The 15,858-nt window shown below is 37.5% G+C and overlaps 1 protein-coding gene across 1 annotated transcript in view; it reads right to left on the minus strand.

Annotated features, from left to right (window-relative positions):
- LOC114046354 (sulfotransferase 1C4-like) overlaps window positions 1-10,266 on the minus strand; it is a 45,165-nt gene extending 34,899 nt beyond the window's left edge. The window contains exon 1 of the mRNA XM_027866668.1: window positions 10,089-10,266. Coding sequence (XP_027722469.1) covers window positions 10,089-10,266 — 178 coding nt within the window. The remainder of the gene's footprint in view (window positions 1-10,088) is intronic.
- Between the last annotated feature and the right edge of the window lie 5,592 nt (window positions 10,267-15,858).

Consider the following 15,858-nt stretch of genomic DNA (forward strand, 5'->3'; position numbering starts at 1 on the left):
CTCATTTTACAGATGAGGAAACTGAGGCAAACAGGGTTAAGTAACTTGCCCAGGGGTACACCAGTAGTAAGTATCTGAGGCCAGATTTGAACTCAAGTCCTCCTGAGTCCAGGTTCTATATTCACTGAGCCCTATTGGTTACAGTGATGGCCTGGATTCTGGGTAGAGCTGCAAAATGCAATTAGTAGTCATGGTGTTGGCATGACTATCATTTGCTGTTTCAGCTGTAGAAGTTTTCCTTTGCAGAGTACTGGAGCAAGAGGGGGGGCAAGGGAAGCCAAAGGTCATTCAGAGACCAAGAGTTATGAGAATACACGTTCCTTGGGGTCTTGGAATTTAATTAAGGGTAGCAAGAATCAGAATATGGGTGTCCTTGCATCTGTTCAGATGAGAAAGACATAATGCCTTGAACATAGGCCAGGAGTCATTCCCCAGTTGATAAATGATCAAAGGAAATGAACAGGCAGCTTTTGGAGGAAGAATCAAAGCAATCTATAGTTATATGAAAAAAAATACTCCAAAACATTATTCATCAGAGAAATGCAAATTAAAACTATTTGAGATAAATCTCACATCTATTGGATTAGCTAAAATGACATAAGGGGAAAATAACAAATGTTGGAGGGGATGTGGAAAAACTGGGACACTAATACACTATTGGTGGAACTGTGAACTGATCCATCTATTTTGGAAAGCAATCTGGAATTATGCCTGAAGAGTTTTAAAACTGTTTATGCTCTTTGACCCAGTAATACCATTCTGAGGTCTGTTTCCCAAGGTCATCTGGAAAAAAGGAAAAGAACCTATATGTTTCAAAATATTTATAACAGTTCTCTGTGGCATCAAAGAACTGGAAACTGAGAGGAAGCCCATTAATTGGGGAACGGCTGAATAAATTGTGGTATATGATTGTGATGAAATATTACTGTGCTGTCAGAAATGATGAGGAGGCTGATTTTAGGAAAACATGGGAAGACTTACATGAAGTAATGAAGAGTGAAATGAGCAGAACCAAGAGAATGTTTCTAGATGCAGTATTGTTCCAACAGTAATTGTGAGTGACTCAGCCAAGGGTGGGGTACCTGAGGCCTGGAGGCCATGTGTGGCCCTCTAGATCCTCAGCTGTGGCCCTTTGACTGAATCCAAACTTCACAGAATGAATACGCTTAATAAAAGGATTTGTTCTGTAAAACTTGGACTCAGTCAAAAGGTCGCACCCAAGGACCTAGACCTCAATATGTAGCCTTGAGGCCACAGGTTCCCCGCCCATGGACTAAGCTATTCTGAGTTATATGAATATTCAAGACATCTACAAAAGGCATATGAAGGATGATTCCATACATCTCCAGAAAAAGAATTGATATATGGAACTACGTATTGTATAGTTTCACATAAATATCTGTGTCAAATATTGGTCTTCCCTAGTGTGGGATTGGGAGGGAGGGAAACAGTTTGGAACTCAAATGTAAACCAAAAAAAAAATATTAAAAAACAATAACAAGAAGAAGAAAATAACTACTGTGTTGGAGACTCAGAATACAAAGATCAAAGGGAAACAATCCCTGTCCTCAAGGAGCTTATCTTTCCTCACAGGATACAATAGGTGCACAAACACACATATATATATATACAAAGTGATTTGAGGAGGGAGAAAAAGGAGGGGGAATCTAGAAAGTGCTATGTAAGGAAGTAACACCTGCTAATCCTCAGTGCTAGATAAGGCTTTGAAGAATGGAGTTGAGGAGGGTTTGTACTCCAAGTATGGGGAATAGTTGAGTGCATGCAGTGAGGTGGGAGCTAGGATATGAAGTTGGGGAAACACTTTGACGGGAATATAGTTCATGAAAGAGGAATGATGTGAAATGAGTCTGGAAAGATATGTTATGAGTAAGGTTTTGGAGGGTCTTAAAAGGCTGAACATTAGATGACCTTGCACCCTAAAATTCCACTCTTCCCAACTTGAAAACATTCTTCCTTGAGTGACTTGTACTTTCTGATTCCTTTAGTCCCTGCTCCTGGGTTAAAGAAATGCACAAAAATGGAATTAGTTTCACCTTCTTCACATTTATGGTACATAAAAACCAGGCCAAAGAGTTTTACTTTATCTTAGAGGAAGTAGAAAGTCAACGAAGATTTTTGTGCAGGTGAGTGATATGGTCATATCTGTGTTTTTAGGATGCTTATTTTGGTTATGAGGTTTCATGGTGGAGTGGATAGAGAGCTGGCCTTATCAGTCAGGAAGACCTACATTTAAGTCTTCTCTTTGACACATACTGGTTGTATGACCCTGGGCAATTCACTTAACCTCTCAGTAATCTAGACAACTCTTTGTTGTTGTTCATCCTTCGTTCTTGAAGAGGACTAATGACACTAACTGGCCAGGGCTCTTGCTTATTCCTGCCTACCTGCTGTTCAGATAAGAAAGACATGATGCAAATCCTCAGTAGGGAGAAAAATCTCAGGAATTTATTTCACTGAGATTACTTCCATGTGGTCCCAAGAGCAAATGGTCCTGTTATTGATTCTGTCACTGTTGTATCTATTCATCCTGCTTTTAGGTGAAGCATTAAAGATGATCGTGACCTTATGTGCTTTGCCACTAAGAAAAAAAAGAAAAGAAGAAGTAGCTATGAATGTTTACATATAAGGGTCTCTTTCCTCTTTTTTTGATCTCTTTAGGGTATAGACAGTAGTGATCTCTCTGGGTTAGAGCATAGTCAATATTTACTTTAGCACTTTCCAGAGCAGTCTCACATACAGCTCGATGAATTCTCATTGGGATGTAGCCTATTGTTGATACTGAACTTGCAATCAATAGCGCTATAACTCATGCCTGAATGAAACTTAACTAATACACATATTTTCTCTCTAAGGCACATCAGAACTGTCTTATACTTAGGGATGCTAGACAGCACTTCAACACTATGTTTGGGGCCATTTTAAACAACTTGAGTAATTGGAAGGATGGTGCCCTAGATAGAAACAAGGAAGTTTGAAAGGGGGTAGTTATGGGAAGAAAGATAATGGGCTCAGTTTTGGACATACTGAGTTTAAGATGTCTGTAAAACATCCAGTTTGGGATATCTAATAGGCAGTTGGACATGAAAGTATAGAAATTAGGAGAGAGATTAAGTCTAGATAGGTAGATCTGAGAATCCTCAGCATAAAATGATCAGTGAAACTCTGGAAGCTGATAAAATCACCAATCAAAATACTATAGAGGGAAAAAAGAATAAAAGGTAATACATTTATGTCCATTTTCCTCATTTTATTTCCTGAAAAAGATGTGTATAAGGGAGATTTTTTACATCAGTTTTTTTTTTAAATTTCTGGAAGTTTAATATCTGTCAGACTGGTATGAAATGTTCTGTGATCTGTAAGTAACACTTTCCACTGGTTTAGGTTACTATTTATTGAGTGGTAGAATGTTGTGAATCATGAAGGAAGGTTTTTAGTAGTAACTCTAACTTATGTGGAAATTTACTTCTATTCAGCTCTTAGGTATACTATCTTATTTACAGTTTGCTATTATGGGAAGAATGCTGAGCTTGGAATCAGGAGATCTGTATTCAGATCTCTATTCTGCTGCTTGCTGTTTGTGTGACCTTGGGCCAATCACTTTTCTCTGTGCCTCAGTTTTCTCTTCAGCAAAATGGGGATGATAATATTTGCACTACCTACCTTACAAAATTAACATGAAAAAAGCCCTCTGAAAGGTTCTAGAACAGAAAGAATACTTGCTTCATCAGCCTTTGCACAGGGAATGTCAGGAAGCACTTAACTTTTTCATTTTCCCTTATTAATCATTTTTTCAAATGCATGTGGAAGAGTTTTTCTGGAATTATTAGAGAGCCTGTATTCTGTGAGAAAAGGACCCAAGCAAAGAAATTAGCTCATTTGTTGGTCCTTTGCCAGTGGAACCACCTGGTGTCAGATCCATTTGACACCTGCAAGGAATCCAAAACCTCCCAAATCCCTTTAGTTCCATGAAGCTCTTACCAGGATTTAATCTGTGTTTATAAAGGGATTACAAGAGCTGTTTACTGCTTCTTACAGGAAGTACAATACACTTAAGTAACCTGTGAAGTTAGGTATGTGCCATACAGAGAAGGAAAACCAACTGACTTCCTCCTTCCTGACACCCTAAGTGAGGGGTGTCTGCAGGATTAGAAATGGAGTAGGGGGGAAACCTAAATGCTTTATAGTTCACTTTGCTTTCACATGAATTAGTTTATTAGTCCTACAAGTTAAGTAGAGAAGTTTTACAAAGAAGAAAACTGAGGTGTATAAATGTCATAAAACACATCTCTACTGCTCTTAGGTGTACTATCCCATTTGCAGTTTGCTATTATGGGAAGAATGTTGAGCTTGGAATCAGGAGATCTATATTCAAATCTGTATTCTATAACAGCCTGGTACTTGCCCATAGTCATACCTCTAAGAGATAGTAACAGAGCTGAGACTCAAACCCATTCCTACGTCTTGGCAGAAATGGGACTAAAACCTATATCTTTCAACTTCCAAGCCCAGGTTTTTTTCTATTGTACTTACTGTGCTTCATTTACAGAGTTGGAATTTCAGATGGATCTGGGCTTTGCTGGGGGAATAGACAATAATTTCTCCTGAGACTATTTTAAAAAATTTAATCATTATCTTTTATTTTTATATCACTTCCATTTTCTAATAAATATCTCAACCCACTACCCAGGGAGCCTTTCCTTATAACAGTGAATAGAAAAGAAAGAGGGGAGAGAAAGCAGTTCCAAAAATGTTACCAACATATTGACTGAGCCTGACAGTGTATACCAGTGGTGTCAAACTCAGAAATAGCTTGACTAAACTAAACATAAAGATCCCTGCAGCCACATGTTGATTTATTATTGTATTTGCATTTATTTCATTAAATCTTTCCCAATTGCATTTTAATCTGGTTTAAGTCTCTACTCAAGAGTAATGAGACAGCAGTGTTGCCCATGGGCAGCATGTTTGACACCTCTAGTGTACACAGTGTTTCATCACACCCACAGTGTGTAGTGGACATACCTTTTCCTTTGAAGGGAGAGAAGTGCATTTTCTTTTCTTTTTGTCCATTTTAAGCATGCTTATTAAAAATTTAATCAACAAGTAGAAACACTACACTATACAAAAAAATGTTAGGTGGCTCTATGGATAGTGGGTTGGAACTGGTCAGGAAACCCTAAGTTCAAATACAGCCTCAAACACTTACTACCTATGTGATCCTGGGCAAGTTACTTAATCTCTCTCTGCCTTGATTTCCTCATCTAAAGTGGGGATAATAATAGCTCCCATTGTTGTTGTGAGGATCAAGTGAGATAATATTTATGAAGCTAATTTCATTGTTTTTATAAATTCTAAAGTGTTAGTTACATAAATGCTAGAAGGAAGATTCTCCTCTTCAGGGCCAAGCTCTTTCAATATTTTTTTTGTTCATTTACATTACTGCAGTCATTATGTATAGTTTTCCTGGTCCTTTTTTTTTTTCAGTCTGTATCAGTTCATAAGTCTTCTCATTCTTTTCCATATTTTTCATATTCATTGTTTCTTACACTGTAATGATGTTCCATTCTATTAGTATACCACAATGTATTTAATCATTTCCCAATCAATGGGCATCTACTTTATTTCAACTTTTCCTACTACAAAAAGTGCTGCTATAAATATTTTGGTGTACATGGGATCCTTCATTTTATCTTTTACTTCCATGGAGTATATATGTAACTATGGGATCTCTGGGTCCAAGGTATGGGCATCTTAGTCACTTCCTTAACACAATTCCAAATTGCCTTCTAGAATGGTTGAACCAATTTCACAGTTCCAACAGGGTATCAGTGTGTCTATCTTTCTAAAACCCCTCCAATCTTTGTTCATCTTTGCCAGTTTGCAGACTTCAAGTTTGCAATTCTCAATCCCAAGACTTGTTTGGTGTCCCATGAAAATGAATGAGTTTGGAAAGCACAGGAACAAAACTAGTTCAAGGGACAAGGCCATTTTCTTCCTTCTTAGTCACATTCCTGACTTCAAGTATACATGAACTAGCAACAACCTCTCTTATAAAAGTAATACAGTGTAAAATTGATCTTGTGGAAGAATTTTTTTAACTATATTTTTAGTGTCTTTAGAAATATTATTTCCAGCCTGTGGGTAGCTAGGTAGTGCAGTGGATAGAATGCTGGACCTGGAGTCAGGAAGATATCTTCTTGAGTTCAAATATGACCTCGGATACTTACTATTTATATGACCCTCAGCAGGTCACTTAACTGTATTTGACTCAGTTTCTTCATCTGTAAAATGAGTTGGAGAAGAAATGGCAAGCCACTCCAATATTTTTGCCAAGAAAACTCCAAATGGAGTCATGAAGAGTCACATATGACTGAAACGATTGAACAACAAAAATTCCTCCAGCCTAAAACTATTTCCAGACTTTTCCCTTGGGAAAATTGGAAGAACAAAGGCTAGAACTTTCTTTTAAAATGGAGTAAAGATTTTAAACTAAACTTAACTCTTCTCTAAATGGTATCATTGACTCCCCACTCCATGAAGTCATTACTATCTCATCTGAAGACACTGTCTTCTCTTTAGAAATTCAAGATACCACTCACAGACAGGAACCCTTGAGGGGAAATGGTCTAGTTAGGAACTAAGTAATGACTATTCTGGAGTCAAATTTGTATTTTAACATATATATGATCTTTTCCTTGTTCAAGATTTATATGTTACCTAAAATTGTCTTAGGGCAGAAAACCATGTTGGAGCACATGGAGGCTATGCCACTTTGAATCTCTCTCTGTCTCTGTCTCTGTCCCTCTGATATATGTTAAATAAATTGGTTTCTGGCAGATTTGAACCTAAAACTCAGAGTATATGATTAGTATTATTATTTCTTCCATCAGGTTTTTGTTTTATTTATGTTCCCTTCTCATTACCCACTGTTTTTTGTATTTTCTTCAGATTTATTTTATTGCCATTGGTTTGATATTTTACATAGTTTTAGTCAGTGCATATATTCTTCTTTTGGTTCCAATTTCTTCACTCTGTATCACTTCAAGTAAGTCCCCCCCCACTCCAACATTTCTTAATGTGGATATTTGTCATTCTTCATGGTATAATAATATTATACTTCATTCATATATCACAATTTGCTCAGATACTTCCTGATCATTAGACAGTAAGGTCATTTTCATATTTTTGCATTTACAAAAATGCTGACAAAGGTATTTTTGTACCAATTACTTTTTCTTCACAATAGCATATTTCTTCTAGTGATGGAATTACTGGGTCAAAGGGAAAGAGAGAATGAAACAGAGAGAAGAGAGGAAGAAGATATTGATAGAAATAGATATACACACATTGCTTTCCAAAAAGATGCCTGATATTGAACAATTCATCCAGTAATGTCTTAGCATGCCTATGAATTTCATTTGAAATCGTCTTTTCTTAAGTAACATGTAGAAGATGTAAAGGAAGCATGGTTGAATAGATAGAGTGGTAGATTTAGAGTCAGGAACATCTGGGTCCAAATCTCAGCCTTGATACACACAAATATTTGACCAAAGACAAGTTAGTTTTCTCATCTATAATATGGGGAGAAATATACCTGTAGGAAATACTTCTACAGAATTGTTGTGGTTCAAATGAGATATCAAAGAGAAAGCACTTTGAAAATAAGAAGGCATTATATACATGCCACTTGTTATATTGAAGTTTTTTAGATTTACATTTCCCTAATTTCCAAAACAACTAAATACTTTCTCATGAAGTTATTGATAATTTGTAATTCTCTTTTCAATTCAATTCAATAAGCAGTTATTATTATGTGCTTGCTTCATGAAAAGTACTGTGCTAAGTACTAAAAAAAAGTGACAAAAATGAAATGATTTCCAACTTTAAGAAGTTTCCCTTCTATTACAGGAATGTTTTGTAAACCTTAATGTGTTACGTAAATGTGAAAATTATTGCTATTATAATGGCAGTAGGAGGATAAACCAGGTTCTATCTGTAATTAATGCTTTTTGCTACAAAATACTTTTTTCTTAGCTGCTTCAAAATTTCTCTTCTTGTCTTCATACTATTAATTATATATATATATATACACACACACACATATATATATATATAATATTGTAGGTAAGAAAAATCAGGATTTCCTCATATTCATTTTTATTTTCAATTTACAATATGTAGATGTTTTCTGTCATTTCCTGAAAATTTCCCTGCTCTGTTCCTTGAAATAGTAGTCATATTATTTTTGTTATCACAATTTTCAAGAAGTCCAATTATTCTTAAGGCCTTTCTCTTTGTTTTGTCCTCCAAATTATTATTTTCACTTATGTAAATTTAAATCTCAAATTTCTGAGGAGCTACCTACTTTGCATTGGAAGAGTGAGTTACTTCAGGGAATTCCCCATTTCAATGAAATCCTATCCTATCTGTCCTCTTTTGGTGGCTAGGTGGAGCATTAGAGAGAAAAGAGATCAGAAATCAATAGACTAACTGAGAAGCTATCTGAGAAGCGATGAAAATGTGTTTATGAATTTAGAAAAAGGGATGGTGGAAGGCAAGAGGAATTTTGGAAGCAGAATTGATAGGACCAGACAACTGATTAGATGTGAAGGATAAGAGAAAAGAGTCTAGTTTACAAACCTTGGGGGTTAGTTGGATGGTGGAGCCCTCATTGTAAACGAGAAAATTTGGAGAAGGGTTGTTAGAAGAAAATGGATTCAGTTTTACACATATCAAGATTCAGAGGGAGGATGTTTTGCAGGCAGTTGGTGGTGTAGGACTGGAATTCAGGAGAAATATTTACATACATACATACGTGCATATATATATATATATTATATATATATATGCACGTATGTATATATGGGAGTAGGTGAAATCACTAAGACAGTATAAAGAGAGAAAATGGCCCAGGACAACCTTAGAGAGGATCTAAGACTTGGGAAATAATTCATTTAGCAAAAGAAACAGAGTAATCAAACAGGTAGGGGGAGAAATCAGGGGAGAGCAGTGTCATAGAAGCAAAGGAAGGAAAGAGTATGGGTGTGTGGTAGCCAACAGTGTCAAAAACTGCAGAGAAGTCAGGAGGGTTATGGATTGAAAAATGGCCACTGGATTTAGCATTTTATTCATTTATTTATTAGGCAATTGGGGTTAAGTGACTTGCCCAGGGTCACACAGCTAGTAAGTGTCAAGTGTTTCATCTGAGGCCAGATTTGAACTCAGGTCCTCCTGACTTCAGGGCCGGTGCTCTATCCACTGTGCTACCTAGCTGCCCCAGGATTTAGCATTTTAAGGATTATTTGATAATCCTGGAGAATAGGGTATTGTGGTAAAAGAAAAAAAACAGATTATAAAGACTTAAGAAGTAAACAGGTGGTAAGGAAATGGAGCCAGCAAGTATAATTTTTTTTTCTAGAGGTTGGCAGTGAAAGGGGCAAGAGATAAAACATGATATTTGGAGGGGATAGTGAGGATTTTAAATGAAGTTTTAAGAATGCGGGAGACCTAAGCATACTGCTAGGCAGCAGAAAATAAGGAAATATTGAAGATGAGAGAGAGGAAATGAATGGGTCAGGCTTCCAGAAAAGATCAGAGGGGATGGGATCAAGGGCACAAGTTGGCCTTAGAAAGAAGAAAGGGCCACCTCTTTCTTAGACATTGGCACAAAGGAGGAGAGGATGGGAAAAGGTTTAGAGGGATATTGAGGTATGAAAAAGAGAAAGTGGTGGATTTCACAAGGATAGCCTAGTTTTCTTAGTAAAATAACAACTGAGATTATCTTCTGAGACACAAGAGGGTAGAGATGGTTTGGGAACATTGAAGAGCTTTGGAACAACCATTATAAGGAGAGTTATAGTCAATCAGGGAAGAATAATTTGATAGTAACCAAATAATTGCTATTTCTCTTCCTTTCCAAGTTGTGCTAACAGCTTAGGTCTCATCAAGCCCTATCTTATTTTAGAAAGGTTCCTTTTTTTCTCCCTTGGGCTATAGAATATGTACTTGAGAAAAGCTGACAAATGTTCTGTCTCCTATTTCTCATTTCCCCAATCCCAGAGACATACCTGCTTTAGGATAGGAAGAAATGAGTACATCATCAGGTTTGGCTTGGAAGTCCCAGATTTTATTCCAGTACTCACAGGTACTTTTCTGCAGAACAACTCCTCTCACTTGGGAAACTTCCTCTCGGTTCATCAATTTCCACTTCAGTTCCATTGTCTCTTCTTCTTTCTCCTGTGACATCAAGGCAGAGAATCAGCAAAGGAAAATGTGCAAAATAAACTCAGGATTCGCACAGATTTATGTGAGTTCTGAGAATGTGAACCATGCAAATCTTTGCTTGTTTGTTTAATGCCACCTAAGGGAAATGGGAACTTGGAGGGAGAGTGCTTAATGACAGGAAGCAAAAAAACCAAATAAGTAGGATCATTATGATCATCATTTCTTGATGGGGCCTGGGCCAAAATTATTAAACCCTGAGGTTGTTCTTTACCTTGTCAAGTGTCAGTACCAAACTAATAGCTATAGGAAGCTTGCTTCTTAGCAGAACGATACCAAAGGTGTTGGCTTCCTTTAAATAGGGTAGAAAAGTTGTAATAATAATTCTCACTTTTATTTTCTAAAGTCAAGGCAAAGGTGTTATAAGGATTTTATCATAATTTTTTCTTTTGAGTTTTAATATCAACTGGAAATCTCTCCTGTTATAATGATATTGTTTACCACTTCCTTTGAAGCACCCCTCCATCAATGTGAACTAAGGCTGATAAGGATAGCATGGGAATGGAGTGATCCATAGTTTTATTTCCAACTCCTTTCTTGGATTTGATCTCCTATGATTTTCTTGGGCATCTCTACTGCTCTTTGTCTTCCTATATTGTGGCCACTCTCTATGATATCTAGGGCAGCTAGAGAGAGTGCTGGTCCTGGAGTCAGGAAAACTAATTCTTTTTTTTTTTTTTTCCTGTGAGGCAATTGGGGTTAAGTGACTTGCCCAGAGTCACACAGCTAGTAAGTATCAAGTGTCTGGTCTGAGACCAGATTTGAACTCAGGTCTTCCTGACTCCAGGGCCTGTGCTGTATCCACTGTACCACCTAGCTGCTCCTAGGAAGACTCATTCTTGTGTTCAAAACTGGCCTCAAACATTTACTAGCTGTGTGACCCTGCCCACTTAACCCTGTCTGCCTCAGTTTAACTTAACCCTGTTTGCTTCAATTTCCTCATCTGTAAAATGAGTTGGAGAAGGAAATGGCAAACTACTTCAGTATCTTTTCCAAGAAAACCCCAAATGAGATCATGGAGAGTTGGATATGACTAAAAATTAACTGAACAGCAACAATGATATCTAGCTTGGTAGATGTATTTATGCCATGTTCTTCCTTCCTGTTTCTTTTTATTTATTGCCATTTATAGCCAGTTTCTACTTGGTTCCATAATCAAGCTTCAGGATTAGGCCAACTTATATTCCCTTCTATTTTCTTTATTTCCACCAGCTCACCTCTTGCCTTCATTTCTGTAATTAGTTATTCTTTTGTAGAAGATGCAGGCTTTCTCCTCTCCCTGGAACAAAATAATCTTTCTTTAGTCGCTCCTTCTCCACTACACCTCTATTCCCCCAGGGTTTTAGTTCTAAACTTTATGGGGAAACAGGTATGTGTTGGGAGGGAAGGGAGTAAAATAAGGAAATGAAAATGTGTAACCATATAATGTCTTAATAGTTGTTCTTTGACACATGTGCCAGAAACTCATCTCATTTGATTCTTGTTTCCTTTCCTCCTCCATGCACTGATTTATGTTTGTTGTTTCTAGAACTGTCCCCACCCAAATTGGTTACACAATTTTCTCACAGAATGCTACCTGGAAACATCCCCCTTTCCTTGACGAAGAAAGCAGATGAAAAAAGAATCTCCAGATCTCCTTTTTGTTTCCCTCCTCACCCTTCAGATAGTATCTTAGGCCCTAGATCTACCTGTGCATTGCCTCCCGCCAGCAAAAAAAGATCTGACTAAACTGTATAAATTGCACCTATCTAGACATAGGCAGAATTTACATCTCAGAGGGATTTCCATCCTGGTTCTCTTCATATTTATCACCCCTTTCATCTTAGCTCCCCCTGAAGGGCAAGCAAACCTGCATAACTAAGCAGTCTGAGTGGAGGTTTCACCATACCTAGAAATACTATGACAAAGTAAGTCATAAAGCCGTAGAATTTTAGATCTCAGAGTGATTTAGGCCAACATTCCCTACCATCTGCATTTACATCTACAACTGTAGAGCTACAGGTCAGTTCTAGGAAGTGAGGCTTATATTTGGCAGATATCAAAAACAGTCAATAAAAAGGTTTGAGTGTAAACCCTTAGCTATTTGCCCTTTTTTTTTGTTCTAGCTTGACTTATTTAATAAGGGTGACAAATGCAGAGATGATTCTATGTGAACACATACCATTTCCAGCTTATTTTACATTATTTCTTTACTAAATAAAACTTTTTATACCTTCTTGTTGTCTACTTAAAGTATAAACTCCTTAGCTTAGCATTAAATCCCTTCATAGTCTGGATCAACCTATCTTTTCTGATTTATCCTGTTTGATTCCCCTTCATCTACTCTGTGCTTCAGTGAATTTAAGGAAATGTTTTCTGAGGATGGAATTTGGATCTCTGGACCATGGTTTAAATTATAGGAATGCTAAATTCTTGACAAAGGATTGTGTGACATTTAAAAAGATTCAAGAGACATAGTTTCTGGGTAATTGATGTATTAATAAGGCCAGCAGGTTATTAATAAAAGGATGGCCACTTGGCCATCTCTCAGACCAAAGAAAATCATGGCAGCCCAGACTCACAGTTTATATACACTTCAAAACAGTAGGTTGTTCATCAAACAGCAATCAGATTTAATTGGGTAACGTGATGAAGGGCTAAGTATCTCTTGGATAGGGAAAGTATTTTTGTACCAGACCATTCATAGCTTTAGACTATCAATTCAAAGAATGTATGCCCCATCCAAGCCTGAGCAGACCTCCCCTGGGTGAGGTCTGACTAAGATGGATAAGAGCCAATGCAATCTCATTATCAGTAATGTCCTTCTGAAGAAGAGCTGAACTTTTTAAAATGAGGATTTAGAAAAAGGGAAGAGTCTTGAAAGATCCCCAAAATATTAGTTATTAATAATAATTTCTAATAATTGAGTATACCTGTGAAAGACCAGTAAAATATATTTGTGTTTGGAATCTTACAAATTTTAATCAGGAGAACTTTAAATTGGAAAGGAATGAAGAGAGAGAAAGAGCTAAACACTATAGAGAGTACTAATAGTGTGGGAAGGTGAACATTGGTTGTGAGGCCCAGAAATTGACAGGAGATAAAGGAGACCACAATAAAAATATGTCATCAGAGATGTCTACAAAACTGCAGAAAGTATGGGTAACAAGGAAGTACCTTTCATTCTGCAGGTAAGGAAATATTTTAACATTCCATTAAAAATTTTTTTTGAGTTCCAAATTTTCTCCCTCCTTCCATTATCTCCCCCTCCCAAATATAGTAAGCAATTTGATATAGGTTATATATGTGCAATCATGTAAAGCATATTTTCATATTAATTATGTTGTGAAAGAAGAAACAGACCAAAAGAAAAACAAACTATGAAAAAAATAAAGTGAAAAATTGTATGCTTTGATCTGTACAGATACTCCATCAGTTCTTTCTCTAGAGGCGGATATCATTTTTCATCATGAGTCCTTCAGGATTGTATCGGATCATTGTATTGCTGAAAATAGTTAAGTCATTGATAATTGGTCATTGTACAATATTGCTGTTACTTTCAGAGTCAGAATCAGGTTACATAGAAGTTATTTCTTTCCAGGAGTTTTGCACAGAAAGTGACCTGGGCTAGTGCAGAGGCAAGGGCCAGTCACTCATCTCTGGGTAACAAAGAGGTAGCACATGATGGTGCAGAGAATCTTGGACAAAAAGTCCAGGTGTGAATCCTTCCTCAGATATTTAACAGCTGTGTGACTCTGGGCAAATCACTTAATATTTCTGAGACTAAGTCTTCCCATAGTACCTTTCTCAAAGAGTAGATACAAGAATAGAATTAGATAATGCATGTAAAGCAATTTGCAGATCCTAAAAAGTTATCATCATCGTGATGCAGGGTAGGGTATTAGACAATATGAATATTAGGGTATGAGGTGCAGTGGATAGAGCACTGGGCCTAGAGTCAGGAAGACCTGAGTTCAAATCTAGCCTCAGATACCAGTTATGTGAACTTGGGAAAGCCACTTAATGACTGTTTGCCTCAGTTTCCTCAACTGTAAAATGAGGATAATAATAGCACCTACCTCCCAAGGTTGTCGTTAAGTATCAAATGACATAGCTATTTGATATTCTTGTTGGTGTTACTATTTTAGCAGCAGGAGAACTGCAGACAGGCAGTAGGCAGTTAAGATTACACATCTCAGCTGGAATGCAATAGAGAGGGGTACAGCAATTGATGAAGACTCAGAGTAAACTTGAATTTGAGTGTGGGGCTTGTTGGAACTGTGTACCAACCATATGAACTTTGAAGGTGAAAGAGAGAGCCTTAGCGGGGTAAAACGGTTCCTTGTGTGACCTTGGGCAATCATTTAATCTTTCTTGTTCTTAGTTTCCTCATATGTAAAATGAAGCAGTTTGAACTGAGGCCATTCCTGCCTCTGTCCAAGGTTGCTGTTTTATTTACACAGCTCAGGAAGCTCAGAGTGCATGTCTGCCTTTGGGGCAAGTTGTTAGCATCCTGTTTCAGTACTGAGGTGGCAAGAAGAAACTGAAGTTTTCAATCCTGAAATGCAGTATTATCTTGTTTAGCCACGCAGCTGTATCCTGGATCACTAAAGTTTCTAGATCATTTTCTAAACTGGTCATAAGTAAACCACATGTAGCCTCCTCAGCCCTCATTGAATCACTACCATCTTTCAGAGACAGCTCGGTGGCACAGTGGATAGAGCACTGGCTCAGGAGTTAGGAGGACCTGAGTTTGAATCTGACCTCAGACACTTGACACTTACTAGCTCTGTGACCCTGGGCAAGTCACCTAACCAACCCCCCCCAAAAAAGTAAATTTCAAATTCCATTGCCTCTCATTCAAAGCCTTATGCAATCTAGCACCAGGGTACTTTCCCAGCTTTATTTTATGTACAGTCCCTCCACACACTCAATTTTCTACTCGAAGTGGACAATATTGTGCTTTCTAGACATACACTGTCCTCTCTCCTGCCTCTGAAACTTTGCTTATGTTCCTCCCTGTGATTGGAATGATATTTCTCTTCTTTTTCACATGTTAACTTCCTCCTCATTCTTTAAAGCTTAATTCAGTTGTCACTTCCATAAAGCCTTTCACAGACAGCATTAACTGACTTCACTTGACCCTTTAACAGGTTTCATTTGACCCTTTGTTTTGCAGCTCTATTATGCACTTATGTGGAGGGCTGGTGGGCAAAGCAAGAAACTCAGAGACTCATTCCTTTATAGAGGCTCAGAGCTTTTTAGCTAAACTCTATATTTTCCATTAGCTGCTATACTGGTTTTGACTCTCCAGCTGCATACTCCCACAAGCATACTCCTACTCATCATACCCCCACCACAGTACCCTATGGTACACTCACCTTTTTTTCAGCTTCCTTTTGTATATTGTCTTCCCTCTTTAGATTGCAAGCTCTCTGAGGTCAGGGATAGATTTTCTTTTTTTATTTGTATACCCAGTGCTTAGTGCAGTACCTGGGACCTTTGTTGTTTTTCAGTCGTTCAGCTGTATCCAACTCTAAGTGACTCCTTGACTTTTGTCCATGGGGTTTTCTTGGC

Source organism: Vombatus ursinus, unplaced genomic scaffold (genome assembly GCF_900497805.2).
Source record: "Vombatus ursinus unplaced genomic scaffold, bare-nosed wombat genome assembly UNPS02014781.1, whole genome shotgun sequence".
NCBI classification, from domain to species: Eukaryota; Metazoa; Chordata; class Mammalia; order Diprotodontia; family Vombatidae; genus Vombatus; species Vombatus ursinus.